General features: G+C 37.3%; 1 protein-coding gene across 2 annotated transcripts in view; it reads left to right on the forward strand.

Moving 5' to 3' along the window:
- The window catches only part of IQCH (IQ motif containing H), a 259,181-nt gene that overhangs the window by 19,063 nt on the left and 215,083 nt on the right, over positions 1 to 25,035 (forward strand). For both annotated transcript variants that reach the window (XM_073012272.1, XM_073012271.1), the window contains exon 4: positions 8,431 to 8,548. In XM_073012272.1, coding sequence (XP_072868373.1) covers positions 8,431 to 8,548 — 118 coding nt within the window. The remainder of the gene's footprint in view (positions 1 to 8,430; positions 8,549 to 25,035) is intronic.

A 25,035-nucleotide genomic window follows, 5' to 3' on the forward strand; every position in this document is an offset into this window, starting at 1 on the left:
ACTATAGTCACCCTACTGATCTGTAAAACCTAGGTTTTATTTCTTCTCTCTAACTGTATGTTATACCCATTAACCTCTCTTCAACACCCCTTGTCCCTCTCCTCCTGCCCTCTGGTAACCACCAATCTACTCTCTATATTCATGAGATCCACTTTTTTTTTTTAAGCTCACACATGTGAGAACATGAAATATATTTGTCTTTGTGTACTTGACTTATTTCACTCAACATAATGACCTCTAGTTCCATACATGTTGCTGTGAGTGACATGATTCCTTTGTTTTTTATGGTTAAATAATATTCCATTGTGTATATATACCACGTTTTCTTTATCCATTCATCCATTGATGGGCACTTAGGTTGATTCCAAGTTTTGTTTATTGTAAATAATGCTGCAATAAACATGGGAATGGAAATCTCTCTTCGATATATTGATTTCCTTTCTTTTGGATATATACCCAGTAGTATACCCAGATGGCTGGGTCTTATGGTAGTTCTATTTTTAGTTTTTTGAGGCACCTCCATACTGTTTTCCATAGTGGGTATACTTTACTGAATTCATTAATCAGTTCTAACAGTTTTTGGTGGTGTCTTTAGGTTTTTCTAAATATAAGATCATGTTGTCTGTGAACAAAGCTAATTTGACTTCTTCCTTTCCAATTTGGATGCCTTTCTTTCTTTCTCTTGCCTAATTGCTCTGGTCAGGATTTCCAGTATTATATGGAATAAACGTTGTGAAAGTGGGCATCCTTGTCTTATTCCAGATCCTAGAGGAAGGGCATCCAGTTTCTCCCTGTGCAGTATGATGTTGGCTATGGGTTTGTCATATATGGTCTTTACTATTTTCAGGTATGTTCCGTGTATACCCAGTTTGCTGAAGGTGTTTTTTTTTTTTTTTTTTTTTAATCATGAAGGATACTATGGTTTGTTTGGCTCCACCAAGTTTCATGTTGAAAGTTGATCCCCAATGTTAGAGATGGAAACTGATGGAAGGTGTTTGGATTGTGGGGGTGGATGCCTCATGAAGGGATTGGTGCCATTATCATGGGAGTGAGTGAATTCTACTCTTAGTCTCCATGGGAACTGATTGTTGAAAAGAGACAGGCACCTCTTCCTCTGTCTTACTGCTTCTCTCACCATGTGATCTCTATGTACTGGCTCTCCTTACCTTCTACCATAAATGGAAGCAGCTCGAAGCCCTGACCAGAAGCAGATGCTAGCACTATGTTTCTTTTATAGCCTGCAGAAGCATGAGCCAAATAAATCTGTTTTTTTTTTTTTTTTTTTTTTTTTTTTTGAGACGGAGTCTCGCTCTGTCTCCCAGGCTGGAGTGCAGTGGCCGGATCTCTGCTCACTGCAAGCTCCGCCTCCCGGGTTCACGCCATTCTCCTGCCTCAGCCTCCCGAGTAGCTGGGACTACAGGCGCCCGCCACCTCGCCCGGCTAGTTTTTTGTATTTTTTTAGTAGAGACGGGGTTTCACCGGGTTAGCCAGGATGGTCTCGATCTCCTGACCTCGTGATCCGCCCGTCTCGGCCTCCCAAAGTGCTGGGATTACAGGCTTGAGCCACCGCGCCCGGCCAAATCTGTTTTTTAAAAAATTACCCAGCCTCAGGTATTCCTTTATGGCAACACAAACAGAATAAGACAAGGGATGTTGAATCTTATCAGATGCCTTTTAGCATCTATTGGAATGATATACTTGGGTGCTCCAGTGTTGGGTGCATTGACACTTATAATTGTTCTATCTACTTGTTGAATTGACTCCTTTAATGATATAATGACCTTCTTTGACTCTTTTTACAGTCTTTGACTTGTAGTCCATTTTATCTATGTACAATTACTCCCCTTTTTGAGTTTCCAGTTGCATGGAATATCAACTCCATGTCTTTACTTTCAGTCTGTGTCTTTATAGTTGAGGTGGGTTTCTTGCAGGCAGCATATAGTTGGGTATTGTTTCTTTTATCCATTCAGCCGCACTGTGTTTTTTAATTGAAGAACTAAATCCATTTACATTCAGTCTTATTATTGCTAAGTAAAGACTTACTATTACCATTTTGTTGCTTGTTTTCTGGTTGTTTTATAAATTCTCTCTTCCTTTCTTACTGTCTTTCATTGTGGTTAGATTATTTTTCTCTGGTAGTATGTTTTAATTAATTGCTTTTTAATTTATTTTTAATTACTTAATTTATTTTTTTGTTGCCCAGGCTGGAGTGCAGTGTCCAGTCTCAGCTCACTGCAACCTCCGCCTCCCAGGTTCAGGCAATTCTCCTGCCTCAGCCTGCCAAGTGGCTGGGATTACAGGCACCTGCCACCATGCCTGGCTAATTTTTGTATTTTTAGTAGAGACAGGGTTTCACCATGTTGACCAGGCTGGTCTCTAACTCCTGACCTCAAGTGATTTGCCTGCCTCAGCCTCCCAAAGTGCTGGGATTACAGGCAAGAGCCACCATGCCTGGTCTGAGCCACCATGCCCAGCCCATTGCTTTTTATTTCTAACGTATCTATTATAGTTTTTTGCATTGTGGTTCCCATGAAGCTTATGAAAACATCTTCTAGATATAATAAGTTATTTTAAAGAGATAATGTTATCTGAGATCACTAAAAAATAATAGAAACAAAGAAAAAAATTTTTTTAAACTCTACAATTTAAGTCCATCCCCCATACATTTTGACTTTTTTTTTGGTCTCACCTTACATAGTTTTATATTGCCTATCTTTTAACAGGTTGTGTAGCTATTACTGTTTTTAATAGATTTATCTTATAGGCTTCATACTTGAGTTTGAGTAGGTGGTACACCACAGAGTATTAGTGTATTCTGAGGTTGTTTATGTACTTAATTTTAGCAGTGAGTTTTTTACCTTCCAATGTTTTCTCTTTGCACATTAGTGATTTTTTTCTTTCAGATTGAGTAACTCTCTTTAGCATTTGATGTAACATGGGTCTGGTGATGGTGAATTCGCTCAGCTTTCATCCGTCTTGGAAAGACTTTATCTTAGCATATTTGAAGGATACCTCTGATGGATACAGTGTTCTTCAATGGCAGCTTTTTTCTTTCAGCACTTTGAAGATGTTTTCACACTCTCTCTTGGCTTGTATAGTTTCCATTGAGAAGTCCTTTGCCAGATAAACTGAACCTCTTTTATGTGCTATTTGCTTCTTTTCTCTTGCTGTTTTCAGGATCTTCTCTTTGTCCTTGACCTTTGAGAGTTTGATTAGTATATTTTGGGATGGTCTTATTTGGGTTGAATCTATTTGATGTTCTCTGCCCTTCCTGTACCTGGATAGTTATGTCTTTCTAAAGTTTTCAAAAGTTTTCTGTTATTGTTTCTTTAAATAAGCTTTCTACCCCTTACTCTTCTTCAACTCTCTCTTGAACATCAATAATTTTTAGATTTGGTCTTCTGAGGGAATTTGCTGTATCTTGTAGGTGATCTTCATTTCTTTTTATGTTTTTCTTCTCTGACTGTGTGTTCTCAAATAGCCTGTCCTCAAGCTCACTGATTTTTCTGCTTTATCCATTCTGCTGTTGAGGGTCTCTAGTGAATTTTTTAGTTCAGCATATATATTTCAAGATTTCTGTTTGTTTTTATTTTTATTATTTCAATCTCTGTTAAATTTCTTTGATAAATTTCTTAATTGATTTTCTGTGTTATCTTGGTGATCACTGAGTTTCCTTGTAATTGCTATTTTGTTCTTGGTCAGTGAGCTCGCATATCAACACCTCATTAAGGTCAGTCACTGGTTCCTTGCTTTGTTCATTTTGGGGAAGTCACAGTTCCTTGTTTGCTGTTGTTGTGGCTGTATGTCTGTTTCTTTGCATTAAAGGATTAGTTATTTATTCCAGTCTTCTCTCTCTGACTTATTTTGTTTTTTAATGGATATTTTTGCTTTTTTCTTTGTAATTTGTATCTTTTTTCCCCCCCACTAGGTTGCTGTCTCCTTTTTGGCACTAGATGGCACCTTAAGCCCAGGTTTGCGTCGAATCTAATAAAGGATCAGAGTGCTGCCTGTCCCAAATGGAAGAGGTCCCAAAGGGGATATTCTGGCAGTGTGGGTCACCTGGCCAAGGGTTTGTGCCAAGGGGACCTGTGGAACATATTTCCTATAGCATGGTACTGCCACTCTGATTTGGTGTCTCCCTTGGCCTAGTTATAGAGTGGAATTTCTAGGGTTGGGATGGTTGTCTCACCTCTCCACTTTGTCTCTGGCTGTCCTCAGGGATATTTGTCCCTTCAGGTACTCCCGATACTTCCCATGGGTTGAGGTAGGGACAGGTCTTTTGTCAGGAACCCAAGGTGATAGGGAAGCTGGTTGTCAACCTTGATCTCACTTTTTCTAGTGAAGAAATCATGAGTTGGGGGAAATATTTTCACATGCTTGGTGCAAGGCAGATTGTGGAGAGGGGAGTCACGAATATGGAAATCTGATTTCCTTTCCATCTGCTTGGAGTTTTTTCACTTCTCCATGGCCCTGGGAACTGTCTCATCCTCATCTGTGGGTTCTGGGTTATTGCTGGTAATAATCTTGGTAATGTATGTTTGTTTTTAGTTTTCTGTTGTGAGAGCATGAAGCCAGTTTGCTTCTATGCTGCCATTTTGGAACTGGAAGACAGCATGAAGTTCTTAAAAGCAATTTTTCAACATATATGAAAAAATTTAAATTATTATTTTGGGCCGAATGTGGTGGCTCACGCCTGTAATCTCAGCACTTTGGGAGGCTGAGGTGGGAGGCTTACTTGAGTCCAGGTGTTTGAGACCAGCCTGGGCAACATAGTGAAACCCTATCTCTACAAAAAATTTTTTAAAATTTGCTGAGTGTGGTGGCATGTGCCTGTAGTCTGAGACAGGAGACTGAGACATGAGACTGAGACAGGAGAATTGCCTGAGCCTAGGATATTGAGGCTGCAGTGAGCCATGATTGTGTCACTGCATTCCAGCCTGGGTGACGGAGTGAGATCTTGTTTCAATAAATAAATATGTTTTAATTTAGTAATTGTAGCTCTAAGAATTATCTTAGGAAATAAGGAAAGATATACATTAATGTCTGTATAAGTATGTTCATTTTAGCATTGTACCTAAAGCAATAACTTTGGATATACCTTAAGTATCAACAGTAAAAGAATGATTAAATTTATTTTAACACATCTATATGTATGTTATGTAGCTATTAAAACTGATTGAAGAAATTTTTCTCATAGCATATGCTGAGGGAGAAAAAAGCAGGGTACAAAATTGTATCTCAATTCAATTATCAGTATCTAAATTCACTTCTAAACACATCATCCATGGAAGTAAAAGGATTAAAGAAATACACCAAGATACTTTCACTTCTGGGAAGGTGGTGACATACTGTCTTTTATGCCTCCTGCTAAGTACAACTAAAAACTTTGGGCATTATATTTAAAACAAACTTTAAAAGACTCTGCAAGACGGAGAGAAGGCAGACCAGCTGAGGGTCTTGAGACACAAGGAACAGCATGGTGGTGAGTGTCCTGGGTTTTCTTTTTGCCTCATATATCCCATAGCAAACATATATAATTTTTCTTCCCTCCAAATAATTTCCTTTAACAGGAAATTCTTGTAAGACAGGTCTGAGGCAACAAATTCTCTTAGTTTTTATTTGTCTCAAGACATCTTTATTTCCCCTTCACTTTTGAAGGATAGTTTTTACAGGTTAGTGGTTTTTCTCTTTCCACATTTTAAATATTTCAATTCATTTTCTTCTTGCATAATTCCTTAAAAAAAAAAAAAGTTCAGTATAATTATTATCAATAGGTAACGTGTTTTTTTCTCCCTGACTTCTTGCAAGATTTTCTTTGTCTTTGGTTTTTCATAGTTTAAATATGATATGTATAGGTGTAGGGTTTTGTTTTGTTTTGTTTTGTTTTTTGCATTTATCCTGGTCAGTGTTCTCTGAAATTCCTGAATCTGTAGTTTGGTGTCTGTCATCAATTTTGGAAAATTCTCAGCCATTATTACTCAAATATTTCTTCGGTTCTTTTGTCCCTTCTTTTTCTTATATTCCTATAATGAGTATGTCACACTGTTTATAACTGAATATTCTGTACTGTTTTGTTCATTCTTTTTTCCCCTCTGCGTTTCACTTTGAGGAGTTTATATTGACATTTCTTCAAGATCACTGATTTTGTTTCATTGGCCATATTCAATATATTGATAAGCCTATGAAAGACATTCTTCACTTCTTAAAACAATACTTTTTATTTCTAGCATTTTCTCTTGATTCTTTCTTAAAGTTTAAATTGCTCTGCTTACATTACCCATCTTGTCTTGCATGTTGTACACTTTTTTCATTAGTGCCCTTAGCCTGTTAATCAGAGTTATTTTTAAATTTCTGGTCTGATAATTCCAAAATCTCTGGCACAGCTGAATCTGGTTCCAATATTTGCTTTGTCTCTTCAGACTGTTTTTTTCTTTCCTTTTAGCATGCCTCATCATTTTTTATTGAAGCCTATATACCATCATTACATCATTGGGTAATAGCATTTAAGATAAATAGGCCTTCAGTGTGAGGGCTTGTGTTTATCTGACTAGGAGTTACACTGTGTTTACTGTTTGCTGTTAACTGTTGGCATCTGAGCATTTCCTCCAGTATCTTTGTGTTTTTTTTTTTTTTTTTTTTTTTTGAGACAGAGTCTTGCTCTGTCCCCCAGGCTGGAGTGCAGTGGCGCGATCTTGGCTCACTGCAAGCTCTCCTGGGTTCACGCCATTCTCCTGCCTCAGCCTCCTCCTGAGTAGCTGGGACTACAGGTGCTTGCCACTGCGCCCGGCTAATTTTTTGTATTTTTAGTAGAGATGGGGTTTCACTGTGGTCTCGAACTCCTGACCTTGTGATCCGCCCGCCTCGGCCTCCCAAAGCAGTATCTTTGTTTTTATCACCCCTTTTGTCTCCTGTTTTGTCTTTGGGTTTCCCTAGAAACCCCTTCTTAAAAAGAGTCTAAACTTTGCAGTCTTTCATCTATAATCTTCTGTTATCAGGGGCTCTGTAAATGTGGTGGTAAGGTGTGTGTAGAAGGAAGCATTCTATACTCCTATAATTAGGTCTCAGTCTTTTGGTGAGTCTTTGCCCTGGGCTGTTACCTTGACAAGTTTTTCTCAGCATTTCCTCCCCTTTAGTGAGATAGGAAGGCTAGAGTGGGTGGAGGTTGTCTAATTGCCCTTCTTCAGGTCAGATAAGGCTTTGGTAAGACAGTTTCCTTGAGAACTTGCCTTCATTACAGAGAACAGAACGAAGAACAGAGCTCCCCGGGAATATTCCAAAATAGCTATTTCCTTCTCCTGCTGCTGGAAGCAGGAGCAGATTCTCTGATCTTCATAGTGAGAACACACTGGGGCTCTTGGAGGTAAAACTCACAAAAGTATGGGACCCTCTAAGATTCTCCTCCCTGCCCCCAAGAATTTTTAACTCTCAAGCTAGTCCACACTGAGCCTCGAGAAATGTGTCGATTAAAGCTTAAGTGTTCTTGTCAGTGCAGGTTCCAACAGCTGACTTCTCTCAGGCTTCTGCTCCCTGCAAGCTGTGATGCTTTGTGCTACTCCTCTCTCCAGCTTTCAGGACAGCAGTTTACCCTGTGATCTCAATTCTCTGATAGATAGAAGAGGAGTTGTTTTTGGTTCATTCAGCTTTTTTTCTTGTTGTGAGAATAGGAATGACAACTTACAAGCTTATTACATGTTGGAGTGAAACTAGAACTCCATTAGTTGCTTTTTAATGATAATTTTGCAAAAGTGGGTATCACAATAGAATCAAGTTATTGAGTTGTATTGAGTTATTGATGGGTGAGTTTTGTTAGTAATAATTATATTGATAATCTTAAAGATCTTGAACTTGCTTTCAAATTAAAAATTTTAAGACATAACATACCACACAAATACTCATTCTTACAATTTTATTTTTTTTTATATTGCACTCCCATGGAACTATCCACTGCTTAACAAGGAAAATGTTTAACCACCTTTGCTATTTAAATCTTTACAACTATATAAAATAGCAGAGATTTCAAGAATATAAGTATTAACCACTTAGGGACCATCATTTTGCATATATTTAACATTGGCTCTCCTGTAGTTTGATTTTATTAAACAAAATACAACATTATGTATTTTCTTTTACCAAGAATGTTTTATAGTGCAGTAATTCTTTCAGCTGTTAATCATATAAACTCAGCCAGAAATAGAGCTTTTTATTCATGCTATAATGGTCTTTATCAGACTTGGAAATTCTTATGCTTAATAAAACAACTACAGTTTTACAGTGGCAAAAATGATAAAGATTAGTTTAATTTATTGTAATTACCGATAGAATATTTCCTATAAAATATAAGCTTAATTAGGAAGCATTGTTTTAAAATTACAATTTGAGAAGCTTTTAAGATAGCAAATTTGATTTTAAATTCCATTTCTTTTTACTTAGGTTACTTCCAACTGTAATTGATCAGAAATCATTTATTTTCCCTCAGGAATCTGAGGGTAAACTTTGGCAATCCCAAAGACAGCACAGTTCATCTCTGCCTGTCTTTCCAAGAGCAAAGGTAGGTATAGAGAAATTCATAGAGACAGAAAGTAGTTTAGTGATTGCCAGGGGCTGGGAGGAGCAGAGACTAGCAGTGACTTTTAATGGGTATGAAATTTCTTTGGGGGATGATGAACATGTTCTAGAATTGTATTGTGATGATTGCACTACTCTGTGAATATAGTAAACACCATTGAATTATATACTTTAAAAATGTGAATTTGATGGTATATTAATTACATCTCGATGAAGCTGTTAAAAACTTTTTAAAAAAGAGTAAAGTAAGAAATTTGCTTTGTGTTCTAAGTTAGAAAACATAATGAATGTATAGGTCTGTTTCTAGAATTTCATTTTATAGTTGTTTCAGGTATGTTCATGGCATAGTCAATTTCTACAACAAAAGAGCTTTCTTCAGAAGAAAATAAATCAAGACATAATGCCTTCACATTTTTTAATAGAGCCAGGTGGCAAGGAATAGAGCTCAATAAGGTTCTGACTTTGCCTCCATTGAATGTTCTCTCCATTTTGTATCTGTTTTGTCCCTGTCTTAGTTCAGGCTGCTGTAACAGAATACTGTGAACTGGGTGGCTTAAACAACAGAATTCTATTTCTTACAGCTCTGGAGGCTGGAATTCAAAGGTCAAGATGCCGGCAGATCCGGTGTCTGGTGAGGTCTTTCTTCCTAGTTTGCAGACAGCCTTCTTGGTTTGTTTCTTCACATGGCAGAGAGAGAGAGAGAAAACCAGCAAGCTCTTGTGTGTCTTTTTATAAGGGTATTGATCCCATTCATTAGGGCTCTACCCTCATGAGCTAATTATCTCCCAAAAACCTTACCTGTTAACACCATTACCCTGGGTTAGGATTTCAACATATGGGTTTTGGTGGGCAGGGGGAGGGGGGGCACAAACATTCAGTCCATAGCACACCCTGACTTAATACTAGCTCACCTCTCTTGGGTAGCAGGAACTGTTATCAGTACTTTGAAAATACTAACTTGTTTGAACTTCAGAACAACCCTAGAAGGAGGTGTTATTATTATTATTATTAAGATGGAGTTTCATTCTTGTCACCCAGGCTGGAGTGCAATAGCGTGATCTCGACTCACTGCAACCTCCGCCTCTCAGGTTCAAGCAATTCTTTGCCTCCCTCCCGAGTGGCTGGGATTACAGGCACCCGCCACCACGCCTGGCTAATTTTTGTATTTTTAGTAGAAATGGGATTTCACCATCTTGGCTGGGCTGGTCTTGAACTCTTGACCTCATGATCCACCTGCCTTGGCCTCCCAAAGTGCTGGGATTACAAGCATGAGCCACCGCGTGTGGCCAGTTGTATGACTTTTTACATGTCTATCTTCCCACTAGATTATAAGCTTAATGAGGGCAGTACCTGTATCAGTTTGTTCATTGTTACATTATGCCTACGGTGTGGGCCATAGGCTCTTGACCTCCTAAAAGTTTGCTGAAAATCACTAACATGAGGCAGATTGATTAGTAGGAGAAAAGGCATACGAGTTTATTTAACATGTATACACAGGAGCCTTCAGTATGAAGACCCAACATCCCAATAAGTTACAGAAGTTTATGTATCATCTTGGGGTTACAGAAAGAATGGGGGCTCAGGGCATGGCCAAAACCAGGTTATGTTTATAAATCAGGTTCAGTGGCGAAACAGGTTATAAGAGGGAGAAAGGAAGAGGCTTGGCTAGCAAAGACGGCCTTGTGTGTAGATGCAGCCTCCCTCAGACAGAACAGATGGCAAATGTTTCTTTTCAGTCATTTAAAAGGTATCAGACTCAGTCTCTCCCAGATCCAGGAAATGACTGGAAAGGGGAGCCTTGGCAGCATTGATGGAGATTCTTTTACAGAAGCAAAATTTCTCCACAAAAGACAGCTTTGCAATACCACTTCTGTTTGCTGGCCCTGTGGCAACTATTTCAAAATATGTCAAAGATATATATTTTGGGGTAAAATATTTGTATTTCCTTCACAGAGGATTCTGCATAAATGTTTGTTGAATGGACAAATGAAACTACCACAGTGATCTCTAAGAGTGTGCTCATCTCCATGTAAAATATCAGTTCAGGCTCCTGTGAACTCCCAAAGCAGCCCTCTCCTACCTCTGTCCTTGCACTTGTTACATTGGGTCTGTCAGCCACTCTGAGGAGTGCTTACTGTGTGCCCAGGATTATTAGAGGCTGAATAAGACAGATCAGATCCCTGACATCAGAGAGCTTATATTCTAGTGGGGAAAGACAGACCATCAATAAGACAATACCAGATAATGATAAAAGCGCTGATAAAAATAAAACAGAATGCTGTGATAAAGGGAGCTTAAATTTCTCATCTTCCTTGTTGTTAAATCACTTCTTCAGTCATTTTTTTAACCTGTTTGGCCAAGAATCTCAAGAGGTCCACAGATAGTCCCCAAGACCAGAGATTAGATGGAGGTCTCTGATTTATAAGAACAATGAAATAAGATGTGTGAAATTAGGCTATTTTAGAATATATAATTGCTATTATTGTTCTGGGAAAAAAACAAAACAAAACTATGACCAGAAATTTATTTGCCCCAAAAAACTCTGAATCCTGACTAATGTTCATGAAGATGCACTATGTTCTTTTAGATGCAATGAGGATGGGTGAGCTTCTCTTAAAAAGGGGCATGGACTATTTCCCACCCTGACTTTGCCTCCAGAGCCTGGATTACTATTGTTGTTGTATTTCGAATATCTGTGACATCTGCTTAAAAATGCATATCCTCTGACATAAAAAAGAGCCCTAATTTTGTACTGTAAAGTCAAAGACAAACAATACTGTCTTGCCAGCTGTTACACATGCCTACTACACCAACATAAAAGCTTGTATTATTAAGTAGTTTTGAAATCCAACTGGGATGTTACTACCTTTAATTGCCCACTTCCAACCTTTTAAACCAGGTGAAACCCCAGTCACTTCTTTAAGCTCTCTCTCCCCAAAAGTGGATGGCTGTTTTTGAAATTCACACCAAAAAGCTTATATGACAAACAGTTAGGAGTTGCTCAATTGTAATTAAGAATCATAATTTATAATTGTTTATTAAGCCTCTTTTAATTTGAAAAAGCATACTCAGAAACATTTACAATTTAAAAAAGAAAGGTTACAGTAATCTTTCACTTTCTGAGGTTTTCTCTTGAAAAAAATAGAATCAGTGATGAAATATCAGTAAGTAGTATTGGAATATAAAGTCTAATTTTCAGAATTTGCAGATAACTGGATGAAATCAATATGGACTCCATTTTTGCTTATTAAAATACTAATTTTTAATTTTTTCTCCAAATGTATCAGTAATACATGCTTGTTGTTGTGACAAACATAATAAGAAGATGTAAAGGCAAAGCCAGTTGTTTAACCCACACCCTCTACCGAACTACCCAATCCCATGAGGCAACCAGTGTTAACAGCGGGTTGATTTGTCCACTCATTCCCTTTTGTAATAGTGTATATACAGCACAAGTACATATGCAGATAAGTAGGGGTTTGAGTTGGTTATGAATTTTTTTGCTTTACTGAAACAGATAACATTTTGAGTCATGCAAATAAAAACCATTTTTGTTCATAAACGCTATATATGAAGTTACGTTCATACAATTATTTGCATAAAATATATGCTATTTTATGTTTATAAAATAGGATAGAAATGTAATATGGTGTGATATTTCTGAGTTTTTTTTTCTATTGACTATCCATGACAACAAAAGAGGGAAAGTGGGACCCTGTAGGTTCTAGGGTTGAGTCTAAGGAGCCCAAAGTAAGTGGGAAATATGCTTTGGCATATAAATTATAGCAATTTTTCACTCCATTTCATTATATATCCATTTTTGTTTCAATATAAAAGTAATGGATTTTACTTCAAAATATTTAGATAAAACTCATGCCCTAAATAATATATCTCTTGTTTATTATGTTCCTGTCACACTACCACATACTCCAGGTAGTGCCCCAATTTGAGATGTAGAGGATTGTACAGCATCAGTATATTCATTTACCAAACACTTTCAAATTATTTATTTCATTTATTTTATTTTTTATTTTTGTGAGTACATAGTAGGTGTACATATGTATGGGGTGCATGAGCTATTCTGGTATAGGCTTGCAACGCATGATAATCACATCAGGGTAAATGGGGTAGCCATCACCTCAAGCTTGCATTTATCCCTTGTGTTACAAACAATCCCATTATACTCTTGAGTTATTTTTAATGTGCAATAAATTATTACTGACTATAGTTGCTCTGTCGTACTATCAAATACTAGTTCTTATTCATTCTTTCTATTTTTTTGTACCCATTAACCATCCTCACTTCCCTACTAACCCACACTACCCTTCCCAGACTCTAGTAATCATCCTTCTACTTTCCATCTTCATGAGTTCAACTATTTAATTTTTAGCTCCCACAAATAAATAAGAACATGTGAATCCTGTTGTTGCTTGCCTGGCTTATTTCACTTGACATAATGAAGTCCGGTTCCATCCCTGTTGTTATAAATGACAAGATCTCATTCTTTTTTGTGGCTGAATAGTACTTCACTGTGTATATGTACCACTTTTTCTTTATCCATTCATCTGGGCTTTTTGTTTGCTTGTTTGTTTTTTAACTTTTAAGTTCAAGGGTGCATGTGTGGATTTGTTACATAGGTAAACTTGTGTCATGGGGATTTGTTGTGCAGATTATTTCATCACCCAGGTATTAAGCCTAGTACCCATTAGTTATTTTTCCTGATCCTCTCCCTCCTTCCACCCTCCTCCCTCCAATAGGACCCAGTGTATGTTGTTCCTCTCTATGTGTTCATATGTTCTTATCACTTAGCTCCCACTTATAAATGAGAACATGTGGTATTTTCTGTTCCCACATTAGCTTCCTAAGGATAATGGCCTCCAGCTCCATCCATGTCCCTGCAAAGTACATGGTCTCATTCCTTTTTATGGCTGCATAGTATTCCATGGTGTATATGTACCACATTTTCTTTATCCAGTCTATTACTGGTGGATATTTGGGTTGATTCCGTGTCTTTGCTACTGTGAATAGTGCTACAGTGAACATGTATGTGCATGTATCTTTGTAATAGAATGATTTATATTCCTTTGGGCATATACCCAGTAGTGGGATTGCTGGGTCAAATGGTATTTCTGGTTCTAGATCTTTGAGGAATTGCCACACTGTCTTCCACAATGGTTGAACTAATTTACATTCCCACCAACAGTGTAAAAACATTCCTATTTCTCTGCAACCTCGCCAGCATCTGTTGTTTCTTGACTTTTAAATAATCACCATTCTGACTGGTGTGAGATGGTATCTCATTGTGGTTTTGATTTACATTCCTCTTATAATCAGTGATGTTGACCTTTTTTTCATGTGATCATCGGCTGCATGTATGTCATCTTTTGAAAAGTGTCCATTCATGTCCTTTGCCCACTTTTTAATGTTTTTGTTTTTGTTTTTTCTCGGAAATTTGTTTAAGTTCCTTACAGATGCATCCTTTGTTGGTTACATAGTTTGCAAAAATTTTCTCCCATTCTGTAAGTTGTCTGTTTATTTTGTTGATAGTTTCTTTTGCTGTTCTGGAGCTCTTTAATTTAATTAGATCCCATTTGTCAATTTTTGTTGACAAAAATTTTGTTGCAGTTGCTTTTCTCATCTTTGTCATGAAATCTGTGCCCATGCCTATGTCCTGAATGGTATTGCCTAGGTTTTCTTCCAGCGTTTTTATAAGTTTGGAGTTTTACATTTAAGTCTTTAATCCATCTTGAGTTAATGTTTGTGTGTGGTGTAAGGAAAGGGTCCAGTTTCAATCTTCTGCATATGGCTAACCAGTTATTCCAGCATCATTTATTGAATAGGTAATCCTTTCCCTATTGCTTTTTTTTTGTCAGGTTTGTCAAAGATAAGAGTTGTAGGTGTACAGTCTTATTTCTGGGTTCTCCATTCTGTTCTGTTGTCTGTTTTTATACCAGTACCATGCTGTTTTGGTTACTATAGCTTTGTAGTATAATTTGAAAACAGGTAATGTGATTCTTCCAGTTTTATTCTCTTTGCTCAGGATAGCTTTGGCTATTCTGGCTCTTTTGTGGTTCCATATAAATTTTAGGATTGTTTTTTCTAGTTTTATGAAGAATGTCATTGGTACTTTGATAGGGATTGCATTGAATCTGTAGATTGCTTTGGGTAGTATGGATATTTTGACAATATTGATTCTTCCAATCCATGAACATGGAATATCTTTCCTTTTTTGATATCCTTTTCAATTTCTTCCGTTAATGTTTTGTGGTATTCATTGTAGAGATTTTTCACATCTTTTGTTAATTCCTGGATATTTAATTTTATTTGTAGCTATTGCAAATGGGATTACTGTCTTGATTTCTTTTTCACATTGTATGCTGTTGGCTTATAGAAATGCTACTGATGATTGCATGCTTATTTTGAATTCTGCAACTTTACTGAACATGTTTATTAGTTCTAATAGTTTTTTGGTGGAGTCTTTAGGTTTTTCTGAATATAAGATCATATCACCTGCAAACAAGGATAATTTGACTTCTTCCTTTCCAATTTGGATGCCCTTTATTTCTTTCTCTTTTCTGATTACTCTAGCCAGGACTTCACATTACATTCTATGTTGAATAACAGTGGTGAAAGTGGGCATCCTTATCATGTTCCCAAACTTCGGAGAAAGGCTTTCAGTTTTTCCGCATTCAATATGGTACTAGCTTTGGGTCTGTCATATATGGCTTTTATTTATTTAGTTAATTGTTTATTTATTTATTGAGATGGAGTCTTATTCTGTCATCCAGGCTGGAGTGCAGTGGTGCAATTTGGGCTCACTGTCACCTCTGCTTCCCGGGTTCAAGTGATTCTCCTGCCTCAGCCTCCCAAGTAGCTGGAATTACAGATGCAGGCCACCATACCCGGCTAATTTTTTTTGTATTTTTAGTAGAGATGGGGTTTCACCATGTTGGTCAGGCTGGTCTCAAACTCCTGACCTCAAATGATCCGCCCACCTTGGTCTCCCAAAGTGCTGGGATTACAGGTGTGAGTCACTGTGCCTGGCCTATATATGACTTTTATTATGTTGAAATATGTTCCTTCTATCACCACTTTCCTGAAGGTTTTTCTTGTGAAGGGATGTTGAATTTTATCAGATACTTTTTCAGCACCAGTTGAAATGATCATATGGTTTTGTCCTCTACTCTGTTGATACAAGGTATCACATTGATTGATTTGCATATGTTGAACCCTCCTTCCATTTCTGGGGTAAATCCCACTGGTCATGATGAATTATCTTCTTAATGTGTTGTTGAATTCAATTTGCTAGTATTTTTTTTTTTGAGATTTTTCCATCAATATTCATCAGGGATATTGACCCATAGTTTTTTCTCTTTTTAATGTGTTTGGTCTGGCTTTGGTATCAGGGTAATACTGGCCTTGTAGAATGAGTTTGGAAGTATTTCCTCTTCTTCTGTTTATTGGAATGATTTGAGTAGAATTGGTATTAGTTCTTTTTTAAATATATGGTAGAATTCAACAGTGAGGTCATTGGGTGCTGGGCTTTTCTTTGCTGGAAGATGTTTTATTATGGGTTCAGTCTCACTACTTGTTATTGATTTGTTTAGATTTTGGATTTCTTCATGGTTCAGACATAGTAGGGTATATGTGTCTAGGAATTTATACATTTCTTCTGAATTTTCTGATTTATTGGCAAATAATTCCTCATAGTAGCCATTAATGATCTTTCGAATTTCTGCAGTATTGATTGTATTAGTTCCTTTTTCATCTCTGATTTTATTTATTTGGGTCTTCTTTTTTTTCTTAGTCTGGTTAAAGGTTTGTCAATTTATCTTTTCAAAACAATTTTTTGTTTCATTAATCTTTTGTACTTTATTTCATTTATTTCTGCTCTGATCTTTATTATTTCTTTTCTTCTGCTAATTTTGGGTTTGGTTTTCTCTTGATTTTCTAGTTCTTTAAGATGCATTGTTAGGTTATTTATTTGAAGTTTTCCTTTTTCTGGATGTAGTTGCTTATAGCTAGCTTCCCTCTTAGCATTATAACTTCCCTCTTAGCATTGCCTTCACTGTATCCCACAGGTTTTGGTATGTTGTTGTGTTTCCATTATCTTGTGTTTCAAGAAATTTTTCAGTTTTCTTAATTTCTTCATTGACCCACTGGTCATTCAGGAGCATATTGTTTACTTTCCATGTATTTAAGTAGTTTCCAAAATTGTTTTTGTTATTGATCTCTAGTTTTATTCCATTGTGGTCAGAGAAAAAGCTTGATGTTATTTCAATTTATTTTGAATGTTTTAAGACCTCTTTTGTGATCTAACATTTGGACTATCCTTGAGAATGATCCATGTGCTGATCTGCACATAGAGCCTTCTGCAGCCATTGGATGGAATATTCTGTAAATATCTATTAGGTCCATTTGATCTGTAGTGCAGATCAAATCTGATGTTCCTTTGTTGATTTTTCTGTCTGGAAGATCTGTTTAATGCCAAAGTAGGGTGTTGAAGTCTCCAGCTCTTACTGTATTTGGGTCTTTTTTTCTTTTTAGTTCTAATAACATTTGCTTTGTGTATTTCGATGATCCAGTATTGGGTGCATATATATATATATATATTTTTTTCCAGTTGTTACATCTTTTTGCTGAATTAACCGATTTATCATTATATAGTGACGTTTGTCTCTTCTTATAGTTTTTGTCTTGAAATCTATTTTGTCTGGTATAGCTACTCCTGCTCTTTTTTGGTTTCCATTTGCATGGAATTTCTTTTATTTTTTCCATTCTTTTATTTTTAGTCTATGTGTGTCTTTATAGGTAAAATGCATTTCTTGTAGGCAACATATCATTGGGTCTTGTTTTTGTATCCGTTCAGCCACTCTATATCTTTTGATTGGAGAGTTTAGTCCATTTACATTCAAAGTTCTTATTGATAACTAAGTTAGGCACTCTTCTAAGCACTGGAGGACTTGTCTTTGAGAATATGTTGAGGGAGATAGACAAATAAACATCATCTGAGACAGAGAGAAGCACTGTGGGCTACAGAATCAAAGAGAAAGGGTGGGCTTATGCAAACTTGGTCAGGGATGGGAGAGGCTTTACAAAGGCAATGATGCCTGGGCTGAGTCTCAGCCAGCTAGGATCAGAGAGGAAAGGTGCTCACAGTGGAGGAAATATGCAAATACATGGCCATAAACAAGAGTATGGCTTATTTGGGGGGAACCCAATGAGTTCCTTGTGGTTAAAATCTAGACAGTATTGTTTGAGGACAATCAAGAGATGAGGTTGAAGAAGAGGTAAGGGAGAGCTAGATAATGATGCAGCTTGCTAAGATTATATCATGTGAAAGAGTTTGAATTTACATTAGTGACAAAGAGAACTAGTTATAATTTTTAAATAGCGAATTAGAAATGACGTGATCATAATAGTGATTTGAAAAGATCGTTTTGTCAGCAGTATGGAAAAAGACATTGAAGTAGGAGGTAGACTCTGGGAACTTCATCATCCAATTTGTGGCAATCCAGGTGAGAGATGATGAAGGTCTGAATTATTGCAGTGATCATGGGCATAAAGAAAAAAAGACCATGATTAGTGGTAGAACTAACACGACTTGATGATTGGGGGATTAAAAAGAGAATGAGAGAGTCAGTGATAACCCACAAGTATCCAGCTTGGAGACTGGGTGGTAGTTACACCCTTCATTGAGATGGGAGACATGGGAGAAAGAGCAGATATGCTGAGATGATTGGAGTAGGCAAATAAGATTAATTCAATTTCATGCAGTGTTGAATCTGAGATGCTTGTGGACCCTTCCAAGAGGAAATGCCTAACAGGCAGCTGAATGTACCTACATGTAGTATGGAGGTCAGAAGAAATATCTGAGAATAAGCTATAGATTTGCTCTTATCAACATATAGGGGTGGTACAAGTCAGAGAAGATGTGATTTCTCAAAGAGAACATCAAATGAAAATGATGAGTAATGTAGTTGAAATTTCCGTATCACAAATCAGTAAGAGATTTTCAGGTTTAAAAGTATAATTTTAAAAACCAAACAATAATGTATATTACACAAACTTTCATGTAACAAAGTTTGAGTCTAAGCCTTTTTATTCACAGTCTAAAGATTCTTCCAAATCACTTTTGGCCGTTTGACATCACATGCAGCATCATGATGACAGACTGTTTTTTTAACAACTCTGACTTGTGAAGTGAATCTTTTGTCTTCTTTCGACTGGTAATATAATTCTGGGACATAACGAAATATAATAGGGTTTCTTTTCATTGCCTTATTTGGTCCAACTCATAATTTCATATTTTCCTTAACTTAATTCCCAGCCCTGAAAGTTAAACACCTTCTCCTGAAAATCAGTGGAAGGCTTCTGTCAGAGCTGTTCAGTACGTGAATGATTATATAAACTGGTGACACCAGTTCTCCATAGCTTTGAAAATCCTAGAGTCTATTCCATGAGATTTGCTATGCTGGTTTATGACATAATTTCTGCCTCTATAATAACTTTTTTATTTTAATGCTGCATCAAAATGTAATCTTTTAAAAGGTGTTTTAAACAAAAATCAGAAATACTGCTGTAACTTAAATTTTAAGCACCTGTGGTACTTCTAGGGCACAAAATTCTATTGTGGTGATGATGGTATGAACATATGCTTATTCATGGCTAGTCTGAGTTGCACAATAGCATCACAGCTTACTCCTGTGGGTAGTGACTGGCAAGATTCTTTTGACATCACATGTAAGAAAGGCTGATCTCAGAAATGTTAAAACTTGAAAACACATTTTTTTGAATAGAAGAAATACAGCACATATCATACAAGGCTTTACCCTTAGCCTAATAATTTCAGTGTTGAAAGCATTCTTGGAGATTCTATTTTGTAATTTTGAAGGCAATTAAATTGTGAAGGCAGTTTGTGAGACAATTCAGATTACTCAACAAACTTTGAGTGTTAAATTTGTGCAATTCACTGTGCCCAGCTCTGGAATGCAAAGATATACAATACAGCATGATCCCTTTCCATATGGAATGTAGTATAGTGGTCCTCCTTGGGAGCCTTGGGAAATGCAGAGAGACTTCTGGGGTTGTTACAATGTTTTTGGAGCACTGCTGGCCTTTAGTGGGCCAGGGACACTCAACTTTCTATAGTCCATAGGATTTTCTGCACAAGAAGAGCTATGTCTCTCGCAATGTTCATAGAATCCACTCTGGAAAACACTGCAGAAGACAGACACACAATCATTATTCATGCAAGACCAACCACTAGGGAAGGGACATACTATCACTGTGTTGTAACTGTCTCATTCTAGACAATACCTATTGTTCAGCTTGGATACCTACCTTGTTTACCGATGAAACTCAGAATAATTCTGGGCAAAAGCAAAAGGGTAAAGCCATTCCAAAGAATATGATGTAGGCAGTCTAAAAGACAGGTTCCAAAAACTGGAATAAATGCATAGTTTCCCAAATAGCACAATACCTGGCACATGGGAAAGTACTCAGTTTGGGGTATTATTATGATTATTAACCTAATACTAGAATCTCCTGGAATCTCACATTTTGAAAGGACTTCAACAGTCATCTGATTCTACCCAGGATAAACACCAGCTCACCCCAAGTTCCTTAAAATGGATGCCTTAACAATCAAACATTAAAAAAAAATTGTGCTCTAGTATGATACAGCAATATACATTTGTGTCTAACCTGGGAAGAATCTTTAATTTTGTGAATTTTGATCTCATTAAGAAGGCAATTTTCAAAATTTCACCCAAACTAAAGTTTTGAGAATTTTTGACATTATGAGGCATAATATGGTAAAAGATCAAAAACTGAAAATGTCAGAGCAGGCAAGGGTTCCTTCACAAATTTTCACTGTAAGTTATACCTCTATCAGGGTAAAAATTTTGCTGATGAGATGGCAAGTTGGATTGTATAGAATACATTGGAGAGAAGAGAATGCCTACAAGGATCCACTGTGAGTTCTGCCCTCTCATTAGAATGTAAGCTTCATAAGAGCAGCAACTTTTTGAAAGATTTGTTTCCTTTTCCATGGCTTCTAAAAACCCTTTTTATATGAAAATATTCAAATATACCTTCTATAGACTGAATGTGTGTGTATGTCCCCAAAATTCATGTTATTAAATAAATCCTAATATACAGTGTGATGGCATTTTGAGGTATGGACTTTGGGAAGTTCTTAGCTCATGAGAGTGAAGTCCTCATGAGGGGGATTAGTGCTCTTGTAAAAGAGGCCCTAGGGAGCTTCCTTGGCCCCTCTTCCATGTGCAGACACAGTGAAAAGATGGCCATCTATGAACCAGGAAGCAGACCCTCACCAAACACTCAATCTACCAGTGTCTTGATCCTGAACTTCCCAGCCTCCAGAACTGTAAGAAATAAATGTTGTTGTTTATAAACCATCTAGACTCTTTTTTTGAGACAGAGTACTGCTCTATTGCCCCAGCTAGAATGCAGTATACAATCATGGCTTATCATGCAGCCGCAATCTCCTGGACTCAAGCAGTCCTCCTGCCTCAGCCTCCCAAGTAGCTGAGACTGGGACTAGAGGTGCATGCCACCATACCTGGCTAATTTTTAGATTTTTAGTACCAGCAAGGTTTTGCTATGTTGCCCAGGTTGGTCTCAAACTTCTGTGCTCAAATGATCCTCCTGCCTTGGCCTCCCAAAATGTTGGGATTACAGGGGTAAGCCAGCTCCCAGGCTTCATTATAGCAGCCCAAACAGACTAAAACAATACGAAAAAATAACATAAATAACGACTTCTCCATCACTTAGATTGAGCAGTTGTTAACCTTTACCATATTTGCTTCATCTATTTTTATTGAAGTGTTTTAAAATAAAATAAAAACCTAATGACATTTCACCCCTTAATGTTTTTAACATGAATCTTCAAAAATGAACTGTTTCTCTTTCACTCACAGTATCTTTATCTCACCTAATAAAATCAACAATAATTCTTGAATATAATACATTTCCAGGTCATATTTAGATTGCCCGAGTTATTTCCCAAATGACTTTTACTCCTCTCTTATCCAATCCTGGATCTGTTATCCATTGCATCTGATCACTTTATTTCTAAAGCAGAGGGACTCTGTTTAGTTCATTGCTGTAACCAGTTTATAAACAGTGCCTAGCCTGGAGTAGGCTCTTAGATGACAGCATAGTGGTTAGAACTGTGGGTTAACATCCTGGCTCTATCACTTACTAGCTATACTTGGACAAGTCACTTAACCTCTCCATGCCTCAATTCCTCATCTGCAAAATCAGCTTAACAGTAGTATCTGTTGTACAGTGAGTGCTGTATAAGTGTTAGTTATTGTTCTTATTTGTTGATAAGTACTAATCAACCTCTATTATGTACCTAATACATGTTGGGCCCTATTTTAGGCATCAGCCAAATTTCTCTGCTCTCATGGAGCTTACATTCTAATTGGGGTTGAGTAGTCATTAGGAAAACAAAAAACAATTTGAAAAGTAAACATCCAGTTGTCCCTTGCTACTCATGGGGGATTGGTTCCATGATCTCCCTTGAATACTAAAATCTGTGTATGCTCAAAACCCTGATATAAAATAGTGTAATATTTGCATATAGCCTTTGCACATCCTCCTGTACACTTTAAATAATCTCTAGATTATTTATAATACTTAATACCATGTAAATGCTATGTAAATAGTTTTTATACTCTATTGTTTAGAAAATAATGACAAGAAAAAGAGTCTATGTATGTTTGGTACAGATACATTTTTTAAAAAATATTTTGAATTCACTGTTGATTGAATCCATGGATGCAGAACCCATGGATATGGAGGGCCAGCGTGAATAGCACGTTAGTTGGTGAGAGAAAAGTTGGGAAAGGAACGTAGGGAGTACTGGGATGGTCAACTTGTAAGGTGACATGTGAGCACATATTTGATGGCTCTGAAGGAGCAAGTCATGTGCCTCCTTGGAGGACATGCATCTAGACAGAAGAAAGACCCTAAATTATGAGTGTGAGTAGCAAAGAAGAGGAGGGTGCAAGGGAGAGTGAAGTGGGAAAAGTAGGAGGGGCCAGATCTTATAGACCATTGTGAGACTTTGGATATTACCGCGTGAGAGCGAAAGTTATTGGAGGCTTACACTAGAGAATATGACTTGCAATTTGAAAGGTCCCCTACAGACAGAGTAGTGAATGCTATAATAGAGTTTTGGAAAACATGCTCTTGTAGAGCCAGAGGGTATGCCTAATGCCTGGGCTTTGATGTAACCATTAAGTGCATCATGTTGAAAATCTTTTTCAAGCACAGCAGTATGACCTCTGCATCCTAGACTGCCAGCTCACATATAGTATGTTCTTCCAACAATTCTTCAACACTATGAGGACCTTCAACCTATTGACCTCTCATTATTTCACTATATATCACTTTTGTCTTATTGTCTTTTCCTTCTCAGCTAGATTAGATGCCATGGTTGTGGCAGAAATTGTTAGTTCTCTGCCGAATATCTATTTCCTCACCTATATTACTAACAGAACTGATTTTACTTAGGGTGGCAATATGTCATAAGGAATAAGAGTCCTCATTTCTGAGCCTTCCTTAAAGCAAAATATTTCCACGTGTCCCAGTTCTGTCCAGTTAGTACCGAGCAGCAGTCTACTGGGGGTTGGTTCCAGGGAATATTTTGCTTTTCTAATAACGGAGATAGTCACAGCTGGCATGTTCCTTTGCCCCTATTTCCCTTTCTCCTTTCTTCCTTCCTTAAACACAGATATGATATCTGGAGCTGCAGCAATCATCTTGCAACCATGGGTTGACAAGCATGGACAAAAGGCAACACCCTGATGATTGTAGAGCAGAAAGAGAGAAAGGAACTGGGCCCCCAATGGCTTCTCTGAGCAGCTGAACTAATGCTAGCAATTGACTACCTCTGCCATGTGAGAATAGACCCCAGAAGGGTTTTTTGTTTTATAATGTCAGATCTCTTCTGACTGATTCAGTGGTTCAACACCATGGTCTCTCTTTTGCAAACGTCCTTGTCCATCTTTCCCTCCGTCATGCCTGGGAGACAAAACACAAGTCTGGTTAAACCTAACGAACTGCTCTGTGTTTGCATCTGAGAAGCTAAATATAGCTGTAGTACATCTCACAATGGTGCTTAGTGGTCTGACTTTAATTTTATGACCCCAGATTTCTGGTGGGCACTAAATTCAGCCTATATGTGCTAGCACTTTTCTGTAGCAAAATCAGTTTCTCATCCCTTGAGATGGCTATTTTAAACTTTCTCCTCTCTCTTCATACCTCTAGTACCCTTGTCTCCCCTTACTTTCAGCTGATGATCTCTCTTCATACTCACCCATCTCATTTTTTGTGTCAGAGTCTGCTAGTATCTCCAGTATTCCTCTCCCTCTTTCTTTGTCATAACGCCCTTGATCTTTTTAGCTAGAAATATGGCTGTCCCATGTAAAGACCATATTTTCCAGCTTCCTTTGCAGTTGATTATAGCTATATGGCCAAGTACTGGCTAATGAAATATAAGGGGGAGAATTATGGGTAGCTTTCAGGAAATGTTCTAAAAAGATAGAACTGGCTTGTCCCCTTTGATCCTTTTCTTCTCCCTCCTCTCTTTTGCTACGTGGGATGAATCTATGATGCTGGAACTCTATCTAGCAGCCATCTTAGACAGGAAGAGTAGGTCCACATATTGGGATAGAAGAGTACTGAGCTAGAAGGGGTCTGATCCCTAACAATTTTATGACTTCCAAATCAACCCTGAACAACCTACCTCTGGACTTCGGGTACATGAGAAGACTGAATTCTGTCCTATTTAAACAATATTCTTCCAGTTTTTGGTCATATATAGACAAATGAATCCTAACCAAATACATCAGCCTTTCTAGGTTGAGATGTACTTTCTGTGCCTTCTCTGTAATTATAATGGAAGTGTCCCTCTCTTATTAAGGCCAGCCTCTTATTAAGGCCTTAGTTTCTACAGTTATTTCCTCTCACAAATCATCAGTTTCTCACTCCTCAGTCATTTAGAGATCTTTGCATAACTAGCTCAGTTTCATCACTCTGGTCTTAGTCTAATTGTTGTCTCCTCATAGAGGCTATTCTTGACCATAATATCTAAGGTAGTTTTCTCTTATTCTCTAGCCCATTATCCTAGTGTATTTTATTTAGAGCATTTAGGGCAATCTGAAATTAATTTTATATCTGTTTATGTGCTTATTGTCTGATTCCTCACATACCTTCAAGAATGTAAGATCCACATGGTCAGGGACTTCATCTTTCCTGTTTCTAACACCTACTAGGTTCTCAAGAAATGTTTGAATGAATGAATGAATTTTGTTGGAATTAAAGAAGGAGAGATAGAGGTCGGAGGAGACCTCCCAGAGTAATTTGGGCCTGACTGAAATTCAAGTTTGAATAAAAGTGTGACCAGAAGACACTGAAGAGGGAAGAGGAAGACAT

The sequence above is a fragment of the Chlorocebus sabaeus genome, chromosome 26 (assembly GCF_047675955.1).
Source record: "Chlorocebus sabaeus isolate Y175 chromosome 26, mChlSab1.0.hap1, whole genome shotgun sequence".
NCBI lineage: Eukaryota > Metazoa > Chordata > Mammalia > Primates > Cercopithecidae > Chlorocebus > Chlorocebus sabaeus.